This window comes from Lissotriton helveticus, chromosome 11 (genome assembly GCF_964261635.1).
Source record: "Lissotriton helveticus chromosome 11, aLisHel1.1, whole genome shotgun sequence".
In the NCBI taxonomy this organism is placed as follows: domain Eukaryota; kingdom Metazoa; phylum Chordata; class Amphibia; order Caudata; family Salamandridae; genus Lissotriton; species Lissotriton helveticus.
In genome coordinates, this window is record NC_136072.1 from 910,727,215 (window position 1) to 910,745,555 (window position 18,341).

At 45.4% G+C, this 18,341-nt stretch overlaps 1 protein-coding gene across 2 annotated transcripts in view; it reads left to right on the forward strand.

Moving 5' to 3' along the window:
• The window catches only part of DDX54 (DEAD-box helicase 54), a 140,516-nt gene that overhangs the window by 70,080 nt on the left and 52,095 nt on the right, over positions 1–18,341 (forward strand). For both annotated transcript variants that reach the window (XM_078667161.1, XM_078667162.1), the window contains exons 3-9: positions 1,609–1,679; positions 11,589–11,777; positions 12,641–12,690; positions 13,029–13,070; positions 13,679–13,774; positions 14,318–14,439; positions 14,835–14,896. In XM_078667161.1, the coding sequence (XP_078523287.1) occupies positions 1,609–1,679; positions 11,589–11,777; positions 12,641–12,690; positions 13,029–13,070; positions 13,679–13,774; positions 14,318–14,439; positions 14,835–14,896 (632 nt within the window). The remainder of the gene's footprint in view (positions 1–1,608; positions 1,680–11,588; positions 11,778–12,640; positions 12,691–13,028; positions 13,071–13,678; positions 13,775–14,317; positions 14,440–14,834; positions 14,897–18,341) is intronic.

An 18,341-nucleotide genomic window follows, 5' to 3' on the forward strand; every position in this document is an offset into this window, starting at 1 on the left:
AAAGGCTTTCGTGTTAACCACGCATGCGTTGTAATGCTTGCGTGGTTAATGTATTCGTGGAAACGGCCGCGTTGTAGTGGCCGTTTCCCACACTTCACTGCCTACACTGCAGCACCTAATTAAATAGCTCTGAAGTTGGAGGTGGCGAAATGGCTATGGGCATGGTGGGGCATGGAGCCAGGGCAAGCGGGAGTTCCACCCCCTGTTAAAAAAAAAAAAAACAACAAAAAACAAAACAAAAAAACACAACGGCAATCACTGTTGGGTAAACACAAGTGTTGAAAACGTGATGGTTTGCCCCGGCTTTTAACTGTCCGCAAATCGCAATCTAGGTCGAGAAGGTCATTGGGAATAATGAATGCAGAAATGATATCATTGAAGTCACTCAAACTAATGTAATCCTTCTTTTACATAAAAAAGTCGAATAGCACAGGCAATACCAAAAACACCATCCTTCCAACATATTTCTACACACATGCTGTTTTTAGTTGGCAATCCACAATATCCTGAATGGCTGCTACAGCTTTTATACACATGGATGAATTTGAACTTTCAAAGGACAAGAATGTGTAGCAGCACAGCACAAGATCTAAAGTAATACCATAAACTTAGATTTAAGTGCTGTGTTAGTGGACAGTAGCGCGTCATGACCATACTAAGGACCCATCTTATTTTACCTTATCATAAAAGCACTGTAAAGAACAGTATTGTTCTCCTTCCTAGACAAATTCAACACAATCTGTCAATTCATCTCAACTACCATTCTAGTGACCTTTAGAATGTGTGATGGGAGGTAGAGGGAGGAATTACCTTGGGTCCCTCATAAAACACAAGTAGGACCCTGCACATCATATGTAGTGTCATCAATGATTATAAATCGTTCTGCCTGTACCTGTAGAAGCTATAATTTGTACTTTATGGATGCTCTGCTTCTATTCGTAATACTGATGAAAGAATATCATGGCATAAGAATGGTTTGACCATTGAAGTTGTAGTATTCACTTGACAGTGTTGAAAATTGGGAAATATTGCGTTTAGGAGAGCTACAAATAGCAGTGTTGCAAAATGTATGTGTAATTCCACCAGCACATGAGACTCTGCACTCACTCTTTACCTCAGCAAGCACTTGTCTCTTCACCTAAGAAATGTAGCAGGCTAATAACAAAATGCCACCAAAAGTTCTGAAATTTTGAATTGTGCAAAGATAGAGATGATCTACAATAAGTCAACACAAGAGTAATTGTAACATCTGCAGAAGGAAACCAAGAACTGATTATATTGAGGAAGAGGTTTGTGTGAACCATGTAGAGTAGAATACATAGATACCTGAACCTTAAGGTTTATGTGTAACATCTGAAGTTGGACTACGACCCTTCAGCACTTCATATAAGATGAAAACACTTAGTATGTGAAATCAACAGCAATGTCTCTGGATTATCGATTTTGAAATGAAAAGACATAACTGTATTTCCAGCAGGCTAAACTGTTGTTCTGGGGCTTTAATTCCTGGCAAAGATAAAACACTTGTGCAAAAACAGTCCATCCCAGGAGTCTAGTGAAAATAGAGATTGCGTACTGAGCTGATGCCATACTTTTTCTCCTTCTTAGGTCTAAGCTTCCCTGTGTACAAAGGTGTGATGAAGAAAGGGTATAAAGTTCCCACTCCTATCCAGAGGAAGGTAAGAAAATGGAATATCTGCTAGGTCATCAATTTGTTTTCTTGATGTGACTGAGCCCTGGAAATTGGTGTATGAGCAATTTAGTTTAATCTCTTGGATGTTGAAGAATGCAGAATGTTTAACTGACAGAACTTTTTTCCAATGACAAGTGCATATATTTCTTCAGAGCTCTCTTCCGGGTTCCTGCACACACTCTGTATCAACTCATTTATGTTTGGCAGACCATAGCTGCAGTTTGTTGAGATGATCAGTGGCTGCATTAGGTTCCACATGACTGACACACACTCTATCCCTGCTAAGTGAGAGCCTTTACCATGAATATCGTTTAGGGGTCACCTATCCCTTGCAACCTCTGACACTGCCTGTGCAACCTCTGACTTGAGAGATTTCAAAATCTGTGCCAGTAACACAGGGGTGGTCTCCCTCATAGTGCCCCCTCCCTGTTTACTGGCTATTTTTTTAATTATACAGACGGAGAATAATAGTCTATTATTCACTGTTGGTGTAATAATAATTATGGAGCACCGGAAGCTGAGACAGGACCTCTCGACAGCTGAAGTAAGAAAAAAAATGCTTTTAATTGTATATTGTGCTCATGCTTCTGGGTAAGGATATGCTTGAGAGAGAGAAACTTGTGTATGGGTGAGTGTCTTTGTGAGCATGTGTGTATGAGTGAAAGTGAATGAGTGAGAGCCAGTGACAGGTAGCAAGTGAGAATTAGTGAGTGACATTGAGTAAATGCAAGTGATTGAACGTGGGTGAGCGAGAGTGAATAAGATGAAGGCAGTGTTAGAGAGTGTGTGAGAATGCTAGTGATAGAGTAGAACAGTGGGAATGGGTGTGAGTAAAAGTACAAGTGAATGAGCGTAAGAGTTAATGAGAGTGAGTATGAATGATTGAGTCAAAGTGAATAAGAATAAATGAGAGTAAGTTAGAACGACAGCAAGAGTGCAAACAATGTGAGTGAATGAGAAATTGAGTGTCAGTAAGTATAAATGAGTGTGAATGAGTAAGAATGAATTAGTGAGTGTGAGTGAGTGAATAGAATGTAATTGAGCATTAGTGAGAATGTGGAGTTGTGTTTGTGAGTCTGCCATTTGCCCAGGCATACTGAAGGTCATTCTTGACATATAGAGGCCCCAATGGCAAAATACCAGTGATACTTTAATAGAGCCAGTTCTTAGCATGCCACGCACATATGTGAAAGAATACTGGCACTGGCATATGGGAGGTTAGTTATTCTTGGCATTGTGAGAATCCATGGTAACATACCAGTACTTGGCCTGATAGGAGTCATTAGTTTTATGTGGCACCCATGGAACACTGCTAGTTTACTTGGGAAAATGTGTGGCCTAGGGGGTACCGGTGGCGAAATGCTGGCACTAGCAGGTTAGAAGTAATTATTGGTATATAAGGGCCATCCTTGGCATATGGAATGGAGAAAACCATGACAAAATGCTGGCCTTACGTACTAGAGGCAATTTTTGACACCTGGGTCACCAATGTTACATGAAGACCTGAATGACAAAAGTCTAGCACTGGCATATTATATGCCCTTTGTAGCATAAAGGGACACCATTGGCATATAGGGGTACCCAGGACAAAATGCTGACCCTGGCCCAATGGAGGTAACTTTTGATGTATGGTGCACTAATATGGGTCCGGCCAGGGGTTCCATTTAAAATTACAGATTCGTTGGTGGACACGGAGGGCAGGTATGTGGCAGTTAGAGGCATGCTCGATGGCAAGCAGATTGCCGTTGCGTCGCTTTATGCCCCAACACAGAACAAGCTGCCTTCCTAGACAATTTATCACGCGTACTGGCGCCATGGCATGATATTCCCATGGTTGTGGGGGGGGGGGGGGAGGGAATACAATAGTGTACTGGACGTCTCTCTAGACCGCTCCTTTCCGCCCCTTCCGGGTACAAGCCCACATAATGCTATGAAGGCGCTGACCAGCTGGGCATCACAGTGGCACTTAAGGGACATATGGAGGCATCGCAACCCCCACAATAGAGTATACTCCTACTACTTAGGTGCTCACGGGTTACATTTGCGATTAGACCGATACATGCTCTTGGAGGAGTTACTTCCACATGTCTTCGTGGTCTACTATCTAGGCAGGACGCACTCTGATCATAATCCGCACCTGCTTGACATAGACTGGGAACGCACCAGGCCGCCGATTCTCACCTGGCGGCTGCAACCTGATGTCCTCCTAGATCCCCCATTCCCCAACCTATTAGCTGCTAACATCACATATTACATCGAAGATAATGTAGATACAGCTACGACACCACAAGTAGAGTGGGATGCATTTAAGGTAGTGATCAGAGGCGATTGCTTGTGTAGCCGCAGGCGGGTATGTGAAGGCGGCTGAAGGTTGAGCTAACACAGCCAGAAAATAAACTGCTTCAGGGAGAGGGCGAGGCACTGAGAGGCTCCACAGCATCGTTAGTGCGGGATAGAGAGGAACATTCCCGATTGCTAGAGCGACTTCGCCATTTAAATTATGCTGCACACTCAGCGTGGACACATCATATGGGGGACAAACCAGGTAAACTGTTGTCGTGGCTGATACAGCAGGATGTCGTGACTGCGTCCGTGGCATCTATACAAACTGCGCAAGGCGTCACTGTACATACTCAGGTAGACATACACAATGCCTTTGTAGAGCACTATACTGATATATACAAGTCTTATTTGCAAACTACAAACACAGACATACAAGCCTTTCTTGCTGGCCTTACACTACCACAACTAGCGCCAAGCCAACAGGAGGAACTAGATGGACCTATTCTGCCCGGAGGAAATCAGAGAATATATTTTCTCCCTCTCGAATGGTAAATCTCCGGGTCCAGATGGGTTGCCGGTAGAATTTTATAAAGCTTACGCGGACATACTAGTACCAGAGCTGCTACGGGTATACAAAGCAGCAATAGAAGACTTAGCGCTCACATCCACGCAAAATGAGGCACTGCTGATCTCCCTCTTAAAACCAGGCAGAGATCCTAGCTCCCTAGGCTCCTATCGCCCGCTGGCACTGCTGAACACTGATTACAAAATATTTGCCTCCATTTTAGCCAAACGTATTGCCCCATTGGTAAAAATCTAAATAAAGATCAAAATGGATTTGTCCCAACTAGGAGCACCTCTCTAAATATACGCAGGCTGTTGAGGATTCAGAAATATGCCTTGGAAAGCTAGCCATGCTCTGGCTGTCTAGTGCTGTATCTGGAAAAAGCCTTCGACACACTGGAATGGCCCTATCTTGCAGCAGTATTATGCAAATACGAGCTGAGAGAAGGATATTTGCAAATGGTGCAGTTATTATATCAGCTTCCTACGGTGCGGGCTCGCATGGGTAAGCTCGTCTCTGATACCATATGTGTCAGGCGAGGGACCAGACAGGGGTGCCCACTGTCCCCACTGCTCTTTTCCCTTGCCATGGAGCCGTTGGCAGTCTTGCTTCGAGAAAGGGGCACACACTGGGGCATTCCCCTAGTGGACGGACTACATGCGGTTTCCCTATATGCAGATGACCTGCTTTTATATGTAAAAGACCTGCATAACATCCCACCTGACATATCTGAACGCTTTTGCATATTTGAAATAATGTCGGGACTCAGGGTAAACTGGTCTAAATCGGCTGTCTACTCTTTTAACAATGACGTGACAGAAGCAAATATAACCTTTCACGGGACTGCACTCACCTAGTATCCAACCACATTCAGATACTTAGGCATTTACATATATAGGACCCCAATGAATATATTGGATGGTAACCTAGTGCGAGCTGTCTCTTCAGTCAAGGCACAGATACAGTTCTGGAAAACCCTCCCATTAAGTCGCATCACGTTAGTCAAAATGATAATATTACTGAGATTGTTGTATTATTTTGCGAATCTTCCAGTATATGTTCTAGTCAGAATGTTTTGAGAACTGGAGGGCTTGATCCGCGGCCTGAGCTGGAACAAGGGACGGCCCAGAATAGCACTACACAAACTATATGCGCCACCAGAACAGGGTGGATTTTCAGTTCCAAACATGGAAATATATTACCTGGCCGCCCAGTTACAATGGGTCACAAAATGGATGAGTGTCAGGAACCTGGCGGACACAGCAGCTATATCGCCTCCATGGCCACAGACCCAAATATATGGTCTATTCCATCCTCTGGCGAGATTCCCCCGCCTGACAAAGGTACATATTGAACTGGCCCATAGATGTTACCGGAGAAGCCTACAACTTACCAAGGGCAAAAATCCCTAGAGTTTGGGGCACAGGCAGAGAGCACCATCCTCCACAGGGCAGAAATAGCGGAGCTGCATAAGTATCCCATAGCGCATTCCTGGGATGACATCCTTAAAGCACTTATGCATCCTAATGCTGTACCACATACACCTCCTGCGCAGCAGGCAGGGGACAATGATGGAAACAACGCCCAGTTAGTTCATTATACGACACGTATTGATGTAATCTGTAGCATTTGTGGGGCTAGGACTTGAATCTGCATGCCTCAGAAACATTCCATAACTACAAACTTTGTCACACGATGCCCTGACTTCTATTCTGCCATGCACAGAACATGAACCACAGCTCATACCAACAATTAAAATGTTTACTTAGCCACAGCTTTTCTTAGATGGCACCTCTCACAATGCTTCATCATTGATCTCATAATTGATAATTCTTTTCTTTTTCTTTTCCTTAAAAGTTGTAGTTTTGTATTAAATTGATAATGTCTATCATATTTGAAGGTATGCAAATATATTGATATGATATTGAACGTTGAGTTTCGATAAATATTATGTATGTAAAGAGTATTTGTAAGTAAATAGGCGTGTCTGAAGATTGTCAGCAATTGATAGGGCGATGCACTCATGATCTGCAAATACTGCTGCCATTAGAAATAACGATATACGTGTGTTAAGGAAGAACACAATAGTTAATACATGAGCACGAATGCACATGCTTTAGCCGAATATTGCTGTGATTACATGATAAAAATGTCTGAACTCATGCACACAGGATCACAACAGCATTGTCTTTAATGTGTAATTCATATACATTTGTATGTTTAAATTGAATAAGAGAAAATTAATAAAAGATATTTAGAAAAAAAAATGGGGACGTCCATAGAGCATTTTGAAAAAAATGAGGTCAACTGCTGGTGAGCATCAGGTTTTATTGGCGTGGCACTTGTTGCAAGGTGAAGTATTATGTGATATGACAGAGGTGCCTTACCATGTAATACTATACACAAAGATGGACCCCGGGTACTCTAATGTACACCTTATCTCAGTCCTGGTAGAGTGTCAAAGAGAGGACAGGCTACTTATAGGAACATGTGTTCAGCATTTCACATCCTCATCATGAGCAATAAGTAATTGACACAACTCGAGAGAAATCAGACACCAATTCATAAATATAGAGCAGATTTTTATATGTTTTTAGACACCAAAATGAAGTCGATGCATAAAGGATAACCGGAGTTATCAATTTTTAAGCATTAAATAAATCAGTACTTGGCAGTGTAAAACATTTAGGTTGCCGGTCAATGGGAAAAACAAACATGTGCAATCAGTTACTTAGTGAGTGAGTTCAACGGAACCCACTTAGGTTAAGGTCTTGTGAGTCCCTAGACCAGTTCACAACAGCCGAGCACAATTTTAAGTGGCTCAGGGGAGGAGGGTGCAGAGGTGTACTTTAGCTATCAAATGGCGCTGTCCATCAGGCTTGCGGTCTTTAAATGGCTACCTTCGCAGAAAGGTACTGGCAGGGTGAATTGAGCAAAACCCTTTCGAACTCATGCAATGAGCTGGCCTGGGACCAGGAGTCTCCAGGCAGATCTGAACTACCTGGCTCAGAGGACCCTGGTGCAGAGGTGCTACTGGCTATCAGTGGTGCTGAACAGGATCCGCGGCAACTGAGGCTGGCAGGCGTGCTAAGAGAGGGTAAAAACAAATGCAGAATATTTACGATGGAGCCACAGGAGTAGTTCGTAGCTCATGCATGTGGAACCCTTCTCTTGAAGCTTCGAATAAAGCAGGTAGTAGTTAGACTGACCACCAACAAGCCTTGGTACCTGCAAGCACTACGTTAAGGAAACCTCTCAGAGGACCAGGGGATCGTTGTAGAAAGCCAAGCCTTGCTGATGGTCCCAACTACAGTTCCCAGAAGCCACCTGCCCAGTGACTTTTGAGAGGCCGCTCGATGGACAGTACTGTAGATTTAGCAGTTTGTGCACCTACCAACTGCAAGGGACTAGTTCCTCTAGCCCATATAAGTTCTTGTGAAGTCTGGAGTTTGCAGAGCAGTTCACCTTCCTTTTGGAAGCACTCTATTGTCTTGGTCGAATCGAAACCCAGCTGGTGCAGAGTGGCTGCCACAGGTGCAGAGTTTAGTGCCTCTCTTTGTGGAGTCCTGCCTTGTCGTGGAAATGGGTCTGTTCTTGGTATCACGTCATATCTGAGGTTGTGGTGTCTAGGGTGCCCCTTAAATCCTGGATATAGGGGATGCTAGAGGGTGTGAAGACTAGTAGCCAATGGTTATCTAGTCCTGCGTCTAATCCACCCGGGTAGTTACCACATCCGGTGGTTGTACGTCACTAGGCTATTCAAACCTACCTTTTTGGACTAAATTCAAGATGACCAAAAACCATCCACGGCTGTACACTTCAGGTGCAGCAACCTAGAGGTGTGGTCAGCCTTGTGGAAGTGTACACCTCTTAAATAGCTAATTTTCCAGCCTGTCCGCGTACAAGAGTTCCTGGGGTAGGGGGAGACTTTGTCCTCGAGTGGGGGACAAGTTCCTTTCGCCAGAAGTGACGGTGAAGCCTTTGTGGCTCACTGCCATGATGGTTTCATTCACTAGCCCTCCTGTTTCTGACCTCTGTGAGTGGCACACACTTCCTAGCATGAGGTCAGATCTATGTCTTGGCGGCAAACCCTTGAAAAATTCAGCGAAGTCACGAGAACACTGGCTTAACATGGTGGGCACTGTCTAAAGTTTCACTTAGGTGCATGTTGGTTAGACCTCGACACCACCATCGTGTCAGGGGTTAAAAAGCACAGTGTTTGACACCAAACATGAAGGAAATTGTCCGTTCCATAAGGGAGCTGGACATCTGAGGATGACCAATGTCCAGCCCATGTTATTTTATGGAGTATCAGTCACTTGCAGTAGAATTACATTTAGAATGCTACCACAGAGCAATTTAGCTTGCACGTATATTCCCACACACATAACGTAATGCATCCTGCCTCTTGGGCTGTAGGAGGTCTACCTTAGGGATGACTGACTTATATTAAATGCAGTGAGGTGACCCTGTCATACATGGTGTGTGCAGGGTGAACTTGAGCAGGCAAACTGCTCGTGCAGGGCTGATATTGCAGGCCAGCAATTTTTGGTTTCACTCTGGTCACTCAGGGTGGCACAATAAGTGCTGCAGCCCTGGTGCCCCTTTACATCCCTGCCCTGAGTACCACTGATACCATATGCTATGACCTTACAGGGGTGTAAAAGTACTTTGCCAGTTGGGTATACCAGTTCACATTTACAGTTTAAGGAAAAGAACACTGGCGATGGGGTCTGGTTAGTAGGGCCCTGCACACTTTCAGATCAATTACCACAGCATCTAGCAGCAAAAGGGGGAGGAAAGTGGGGGCAGGGGAGTGACCATCCAAAAAGGGCACTTTACAACAGCACTCCATTCAAGAACTTGAATATTTGATGAGTTCTATTAGACAACCTATGACTTTTGGCAACATTATATGAAAACTCTGTATTAATATGCACTATTTGACCCCATTTTTTCCAGTTGGTCTTAGGGTGTGGATGGGGCGAGCCATACCCCCGCCCCCCCCGAAATCGCCCCAGCCCTCCCCCTTTCCTCCCTCCACCGACTACACCACGCTTCCCTCCACAATTACCCCCACCCCCCTGACAGCCATCTAGAAACAGACTGGCTAACTTGATTCAGTTGCTTGCTACAATTCAGGGCAAGTATTAAACCCCACTACATTCACAGATCGTGTTGGCATCTTAATATAGGTATTATCTAAAATGGACATTTGCCCGTGTTAACATTGTTATATTAATCATTAGCTAATATGGCGCTTCAACTATGTCAATTTTTGTGATGTCACGCTAAGGTCAGTTCCTTAGACGATTAAGGGTCAAAGATTGTGTGTCACTTTCTGTGATAACATTCAGGTCCAATATTGTGTGATGTCCACTACTGACATTTTGGTGAATCGACATCCATGAATTGTTTCGTCAGCCAACACACGTGCCCTGAGGCTGATAGAAATGGGGCGGAAGGCGCTAAGTGATGCAGTGAGAAAAGCCCCCACACAATCGGGCATCTTACACCACAGAAAAGAGCCTTAACAGCGAGCCATAGGTGAAGATGCACTTAGACCCCGGAACATTTCTAAAGTCATACAGGTGAAGGGGAACCCATACACAATACTTCAAGGAGGTGGATATGAAGGCACCAAGTTTGAGGTACTAGAACTTCTGTTTGAAATTTGATAAAATGGTCACGATGACCTGGGAGAAAAGGAGAGTAAGGTAAGAAAAGGAGAGCAAGAGAAGAATGGAAAGCCGGTTTTTAGGTTAAAAGTACGCTAATCTTAACAAGCCTGAAAAGACCTATCGGCCAGTAGTTCGAAGCAGTCCCCCAATCCATCCTGTCTTCATTTCTTTCTAAGGGTTTTGCATCCGCTCTGGCGGGGAAGGTCTGACTCTCTCTTGCTGTATTTCTACTTCTTCCTTGCTCAAACTCTCGCTGTGCTCACCAGCCTGGGTGATTCTTCCATGTCAGCCACAAATATTCAAAAGGGAACAAGGTGCACAAAATAGGCTCAGATATGTGTCCAGGTAAGCCACAGAAATGCCAGTGCAAATCAGTCATCTTGCCAGCTACATTGCTCCACGCACCATATACTGCCATCATGGCCAATGTTTCCAGCACCCCCAATAAAATGATCACCCCCCTAGGACGAGCTTGTATTGGAAGGTACAAGTGTCATTGTAAGCTCCAGTTTTTGATACATTCTATTTGACATTTTGGGGCATTTGGCTTCTGCTTTTATTCTTGGGTACTCAAATTTCTATGGTGTCAGTGCAAAGAAACCCTGAATTTTAATAATAAACTAAGTCCATCTAGTAAAACAGACATTTGAATAACGCCCCGGAATCCCACATTGCATAAATCTGAGAAAACCAGGGTCTTTATTTTGGTGAACAGTTTTCTGCACATATCATTGCCAGTGGGACCATGCCCGTTGTGTCTAGAACACGCCCTCTGTGTCAGTACGATACTGCTAGCGTGACCCTTCTGCTGTAATGCATTCTGCACCAGGCACAGAGCTGTGTCTGATATTACTACCTATGTAGTATGCCGGTGATTAATGTACCTATCTAATCCTCTATTACATGTTCTTCTTGGTCTGATCCTTTGGCTGGCAACATCCTCTTAAATGTTGTACCAGTAACAGTTTGTAGTATTCCACGTCCAAGCTTTTGATTTGAAACAGCATATAATTTACGAGCAAGTCTGTAGCATCCCTGTATCTAGTGAAATGACTGGCACATGCCCAGTGTACCAGTTGGAGTGCACAGAACTACTTGTTCTTGAACGTTTGACTAGAACACATTCTCTACCAATCATAGTTGGTAGTGACCCTTGTAGTTGACCTTGTGACTGGCACACAATCCTTGTGGATCCATAGTGTGAGCCAGCTTGTTTTAGATTCTGTGATTGATGCAATTAATGTTGTGGGATTGCTAAGACTGCTTGATCGGTGCTATGTTGATGATTGTAGCCCCTGTGTTAAGTGCCTCTTACAAGAGACATCCTTTTTATATCTTGGAAAATTTTCTTTATTCTGTTTTTTAGACTGTGCCAGTGATCCTCGATGGAAAAGATGTGGTGGCGATGGCGCGAACAGGCAGTGGAAAGACTGCGTGTTTTCTTATTCCCATGTTTGAGAAGTTAAAGGCTCGTAGTGCGCAGACTGGAGCAAGAGCGCTCATCCTGTCGCCAACACGCGAGCTGGCTTTACAGACTCTAAAATTTACCAAGGAGGTAACTTCAGGAAGTAGATCTTCTGCTGGGTTTCCCCTCTGCTTCACCATAGCTAGCACTATTACACCATTTCTTGTAGCTGGCACATTCAGCTATAGTGTGCTTATGCTGCTTCTATAGTGGTCCTGCAACTTTCCCTGATTTTCACCGTACAAAATGTTTCTGCACCATTCACTGCAGTTTTTAATAAACAACTTTAATACTATTTTTGCGACAGGTTCCAGCACTCTGTACTCCTGCACCACTCCGTTTAGCACCCCAACATCCAGCATGCCTACAGCATTCCCTTCAGCAAAGCAGTCCCCCTGCAGATGTCCTAGATTGAGCGTTCTTCATTTATTTCAAACCTCTCCCACCCTCGTCTGATGTTCTTGCACTGTTTCCAACAACTACTCTATAGTGAAGGCTCCTGCACCGTTACCTACAGTTACCTCTTCAGCATTCTTGCATCATTACCTTCACCTCCCCATCCAGAGTTATTGCACTATTCCCTACATCTCCCACTAATCCATATCCTTGGATCATTCCCTAGAGCCCTTCAAATACAGCATTTTTACACCATTCGCTGCAGCTCTCTATTTCCTACACCACATCCAGTATTCCTACACCATTCCCTGCATCAAAACCTTAGCCTTATTTTCTGTACCATTCCCTACAGCTCTTGCTCCATTACATTACTTTCCCACAGACAACACTGCTTTTGCACAGTGATCTCCTTCCCCCATCTCAACTATTGCCTATAGCTTTCAGTGTTCAGGAGCATGCATATGGTAACTGTTCTCCTAATGTATTGCTTTTAGTATTTAAGAATAAAACCTGTTTCTTTGTGTTGCTTCTCTTCTTTCCTCATTTTCATGTTGCAGCTGGGAAAGTTCACAGGCCTCAAAACTGCTCTGATCCTTGGAGGAGACAGGTATGGACTTATACAATGTATTTCATCAGCTAATATTGAACACTTATTTAGATTCAGCCGAGCTGCAATGACCCTGTGCCAAAGTGTGGGAGCACCCAACTTCAGTGTATACAGACCACGCTTCCAAGTATGGGATTAAGAGTGTGCTTTTAAGTGCATACTAATTCCTGGTGCCAGTGTGGTGCTAGTAGAACACTTCCGGCCAATCCAAGAATATGCCTTTTAGTTTGTTTTGTATCTCTGGGTGCTTGAAGTAAAATGTTCCTGGGGCTCCCCTTCATTACACTATTACACACTTAGCTGTGCTTGAACAAATGTTTCTTCTTTTTGCCTCACAGAATGGAGGACCAGTTTGCTGCTCTGCATGAGAATCCAGACATGTAAGTTTTAAGTTTAGATTGTGGAAAGATCTGTGGAGCCTGCCTCTTTTGGCGAGTAGGAGATCTAATCAATGATTTGTGCAACAAAAGAGTATTTGCATACAGTCATAATTCCTAGGAGAGGAAGGTTAAGCAAAGCAAGGGTAGTTAGTGCAGTGGTTAAATTAATCTGCATAAAAGCAAGGTTAAGCATGGTTCGGGCAAAATTATCTTGCCCCATGATGTGGCGTAAGACTCTTCATGTAAGGGGTTTGGTTTATTTGCTGGTGGTTGAATGTGCATGGGCAGCTAAACAACTGATAATGTATGCTTCTTTTATCCACAATATTGACTAAACGTAACTAGTGTATTCGAACTGCTAATCTAAAAGGTTCTGTTTGTGGTGTGTATGTGTGTCATGCTCATCCGTATGTTTGTCTGCAATGACTGACTTCAACTCACGCCATCAGTGACAGCTGTTGGACTTGTCGCTGTGGATGGTGACTGGACATGTTTACTGCAGTCAGTTTGTAGTCACCAATCTATGTGGCTTATTCAGACTTGTCAATATTTCTACATTTTGTATGTCGTCTCGGTCCCATTTATCAACCATGCCTCTTTTCCTGTAGAATAATCGCCACACCTGGACGTCTGATGCATGTTGCAGTAGAGATGAACCTCAAACTTCGCAGTGTGGAATACGTGGTCTTTGATGAGGCTGACAGGTCAGTGATGAATTATATTTTGGATGGATTTCAGTAGTTCCGTTCCGATGGTCAGGGAGGTTTGCTTGGACCATGGGTAGCGGGCAACTGAAACTCCCCACTTGAAGAAAGGATCGCCACACGGCCTCCCCAGCAGACTGCTGCATGGAAAATGCAGATGGAAAAACAAGTTCCTCTTCTCCCACTTATTCGAGCATAAAGAGATTACATTCTGCAATTTGCCTGTCCTCTATTAGCACCTACCTTTTCATAATTAGGCCTCATTAGGCTGGCCACTGCTCATGCGGTCTTCCAATTGCAGAACTTGCACCAAACTTTATTGTTGCCCATTGGCAGTTTGATCATCCTGCTGTCCAGTTTGGCAAATATCAGCGAACACCATTATGTTAATAATCCCCGCCTCCGCCCTTCTTTCGCTCCTCTGCCTCAGATCCTGCTTCTGACTGTACCCACCACAGACGTTATTCATCATCCCTAGCTACAACTTTCTGAAAGTGGACCATTTTCCTCCATTAAAATTACCCCCTGATTTTGTGTTTTTAGACTGTTTGAGATGGGTTTTGCAGAGCAGTTGCAGGAGATCATCGCCCGCCTACCAGAGAATCGCCAGACCGTGCTCTTCTCAGCCACCCTCCCTAAACAGCTAGTGGAGTTTGCCCAGGCAGGTAAGAGTCAGACAAATTATTTACTAACTTTGATTTGGGTATCGTGGGTGCCAGCTTTTAATCCTTACTGTCTGCATTCCATCGTAGTCTGAAATGCTTCTGCTGGAGATCATAGGCTGTAGCTTTCTGTGGATGTTTAATCTGTCACAGATCTTCAACTTTCTCTCCACCTGTCTCCTTGCTGTCATGTACTGTTCCTGTCTTGCATCTTTTCACTTTTCTCCATTTGCCTTCTCCTCTTCTCCTGTAACTAGGTTTTCTTTCTTTTTTAACTTAGCTATATTAGCATTCTTTCTCGTTTCCTCCTTTAAGAGCTGCCATGGTCTGACTGTCCCTCGCTTCTCCTCTTTCTTTATCTCTTTTTCACACCTATCCATCTATATTATCTTTTGCAGGTCTCACAGAGCCAGTTCTTATCCGTCTTGATGTGGATACCAAGCTGAGTGATCAGTTGCGGGTAAGCAGCAATAGGAGAGAACTCGGTAAAGGAATTAAATGAATTCTGAAAGATATGTAGATCCGGGACTAAGCAACAATGACAATATTTTTGTGAGTTGAATATAGTACATACAGATGCTGCTGAGTAAGCCTGGATATCACAGCATGCAGAAGACAAGCTGTGTTGTAATTTTTAATGCTCTTCTGCAGTTCCTTTAAAGTCACTGGACTGTTATATGCTGACACATGACTTTTCTGCACATACATATGTATGGACTTTGGATAACCCTGACAGTGTAGTCGCCTCCATGCTCCACTGCAGTGTGCTGTAAATCCCTTGGCTGGATGGACCATTGAAGGCACTAAGTTTAAATGCAGTTCCAATTTTGTCTATCATTTGAGGTAAAGGCTCCAATGACATATTTGCACTTAATTGTGATGATGGTTTAATATGACAAGATGGATTATTCCATACTAGAAAGGTCATTGCAAGCTACAATCAAACATTGCCTGGCCGGCACCTTACAATCTAAAAAAATCCTCATAAATTTCCTTATAATTACCCTCATATGTCCAGGTCAGTCGTATATACTATTACTTTTTTTTTTTGGTAAACATATTTTTTGCAGCGTGAATCTTTCTGGATTCACTATGCTGTGCATTATTCCGCGGTCTTGTGGTTGGGTCCGGATTCGTAGTCTTTTCTTTTTTTTTTTTTTTTTTTTTTTTGTTTTTTGTAGCCCAGGTGGGCGTCGGCGTCACACCCCCTTGGGTGTATTTCCGGTGACGTCGGCATGCTTCCTGCGGAAGCTCCCACTCTTGGGCGCCATCTTCAGATTCTTTTTTTCCGCGGTCGGGTCTGGATCGTTCCCGTTTGGGCTCCAGACATTTTTGGAGAAAGAAGAAAGGAAAAGACAGAAAACACAAGGAGAAGTCATCTGAAGACTCCAGGGGACTTCATCGACGAACAATCAGCAAGGAGAAGGCGTTTTTCATCGAGATCCTCGACGACCGTCGACGAACACGCGACCAGGGAGCCCCTGGATGCTCGATGATGGACAACACGCCGTTCAAGTTCTGCCGTAACTGCCACCACAAGTACGCGCAGAAGGACCAGCACCCGGTTTGCAACCTTTGCCTACCGGTGGACCACGAAAGCGGAGACTGCAACGCCTGCTCTGCCTTCGCACCGAAGATCCTTCGTGTGAGGGAGAGACAGAGGGTAGCGCACGCCACCCTGCAAGGGAAGGCCCCGACTCCGTCCCTCTACGAGCTGGGGATGTCCTCCGAGGAAGAAGACAACGCTGCCGCCGAAGACGACAGCTACACGGTCGTAGAGACTGATTACACGAAGACTTCTGATAAGGTAGGAGATTCTTCGGCCCCCAAGAACCCGAGAGACTCTCAGTCTCGAAAAATCGAGGGCAAGACCCCGAAAGCGCCGACGCCAAAGAAGGCGGCGTCCGCGACTACTCACAGGCCCAGCGGATCCTCCGAGAAGGAGTCCCCGGCGCCGAGAGCTGCTGATCAGCAGAAAACGTCGAAAATCGTCCCCGAAAAGGATCGATCGACGCCGAGGGAGAAAGACCCTAAACTAACGACGACGACCAGAGAGCCAAAACTCGGTTCGACGTCGAAAACTTCGACACCGAAAAGCTCAGCACCGATCCAAGTGCCGAAAAGAACGGCTGATCCATCCGACGCGGAACACGCGGCCGAGATGGAGAAGAAGAGAAGGCGCCTCGAGGCCGAAATGGAGAACATCATGCAGAGGAAGAAAGATTTCGACGCTAAGATGAAAGCCTTCACGATCCCTCACAAGACCAAGCCACCGGTGGTGGAGGTAGTCGAGGAGGAAGACGAGATCGACGAGGTCGCCGAGGAACAAGACCAAGACGTCGAGGTGGTCGACGACCAAGAAGGGTACGAGAATCCCTACGATAGTTACAACTATGGGGAGGAAGAGGACAGCAGGACGGACGCAGAGTTGGCACCCTCTGACCTACAGGAGGTAGATTACATAGATGTCGACACCGACAGCCCGGAGGAGGCAGTCGACACATACCCCTCGAGGCCCTCGCCGCCGGACGACATCGGGGCCTACAACTCGGTGATAAAATCTGCCGCAGCAGCATTCCAGCTCAAGCTCGACGAAGAGAAGCAGAAAGCGGACTTCCTTCTAGAGACATTGCTCCCAACACAAACAAGGAGCCAGTACCTCCCAATGCTCGACAGTGTCTTGGCCCAGGGGAAGGAAGCATTCAGGGAACCCGCAACATGCAAGGCAGTAACTCCCAGAACAGAGAAAACGTACAAACATTCCTCAAAGGACCCAGCCTACATTCAGGGCACGGTCTCCGCAGACTCCATTATCACGGCCACAGCAAGGAAGAGGGCTAACGTACCCACTACCTCGGGTCCACCACCGGATAAGGAGAGCATGAGGATGGATCTGGTGGGCAGAAGGATCGAACGGAATGCCGTGACCCACTGGCGCATGGCTAATTCCAACGCCCTGATAAACAGGCACATGTACCAGATCATGGAGGAGCTGGGGCAGTTGGTGAAAGACCTGCCCCAGGATGCCAGGCAGAAGGCCGAAAAACTGGTTGAAGAAGGGAAGAACGCGGCAAATTCTTGCCTTAAGACGTCCCTAGATGGGGCAGACACCGCCAGCAGGCTCATGATGATGGGTGTCACGGAAAGGAGACACGCCTGGCTAAGGATCTCAGGGTTCAAACCGGAGGTGCAACACAGTATCCTGAACACACCGTTCAACGGCGACACGCTTTTCGGAACAACAGTTGATGAAAAGCTCAATCAACTAAAGAAAGATAACGAAACAGCAAGATCCATGGGAGCATTGCAGTTCAGAGGCAACAAAAGGGGCACCCCGTCACGGAGGCCCAGCGGGAGAGGTGGAAACCAGCCAGGTACATCACACCAGGCTTTCCAACAAGCGCACCAGGCAGACTCGCAGGCTCAACAGGGGCAGCAGAAGCAGTCCTGGCAGTACCAACAAAGAGGCCAGTCCTTTCGTGGGAGAGGAAATGGACGTGGACAGAACAGAAGAGGGGGACAGCAGCCCGCCTCTAAGTGACTTCAAAAAACTCCGTGTGCCCGCCCACAAAGAAGATCCCAGGGGGCAACACGTACAGAGGGGTCAAGACAAACTAGACACCTACGACCACATGACACCAGTGGGAGGAAGATTAAGATTTTACCTCCGAGAGTGGAGAGAAATCACATCAGACAAATGGATCCTCAACATTATCCAATTCGGATACTGCATAGAGTTGGAGGGGAGGCCAACAAGCAGAAAACCAAAAAGAAAAACACTAGCAAGCAAGCAGCTGCAGTGTCTTCAGGAGGAGGCAAAGGAACTCCTGCGGAAGCAGGCCATAGAACGGGTACCCTTCAAGGAAAGAAACACAGGAATATACTCAACGTACTTCCTGGTACCA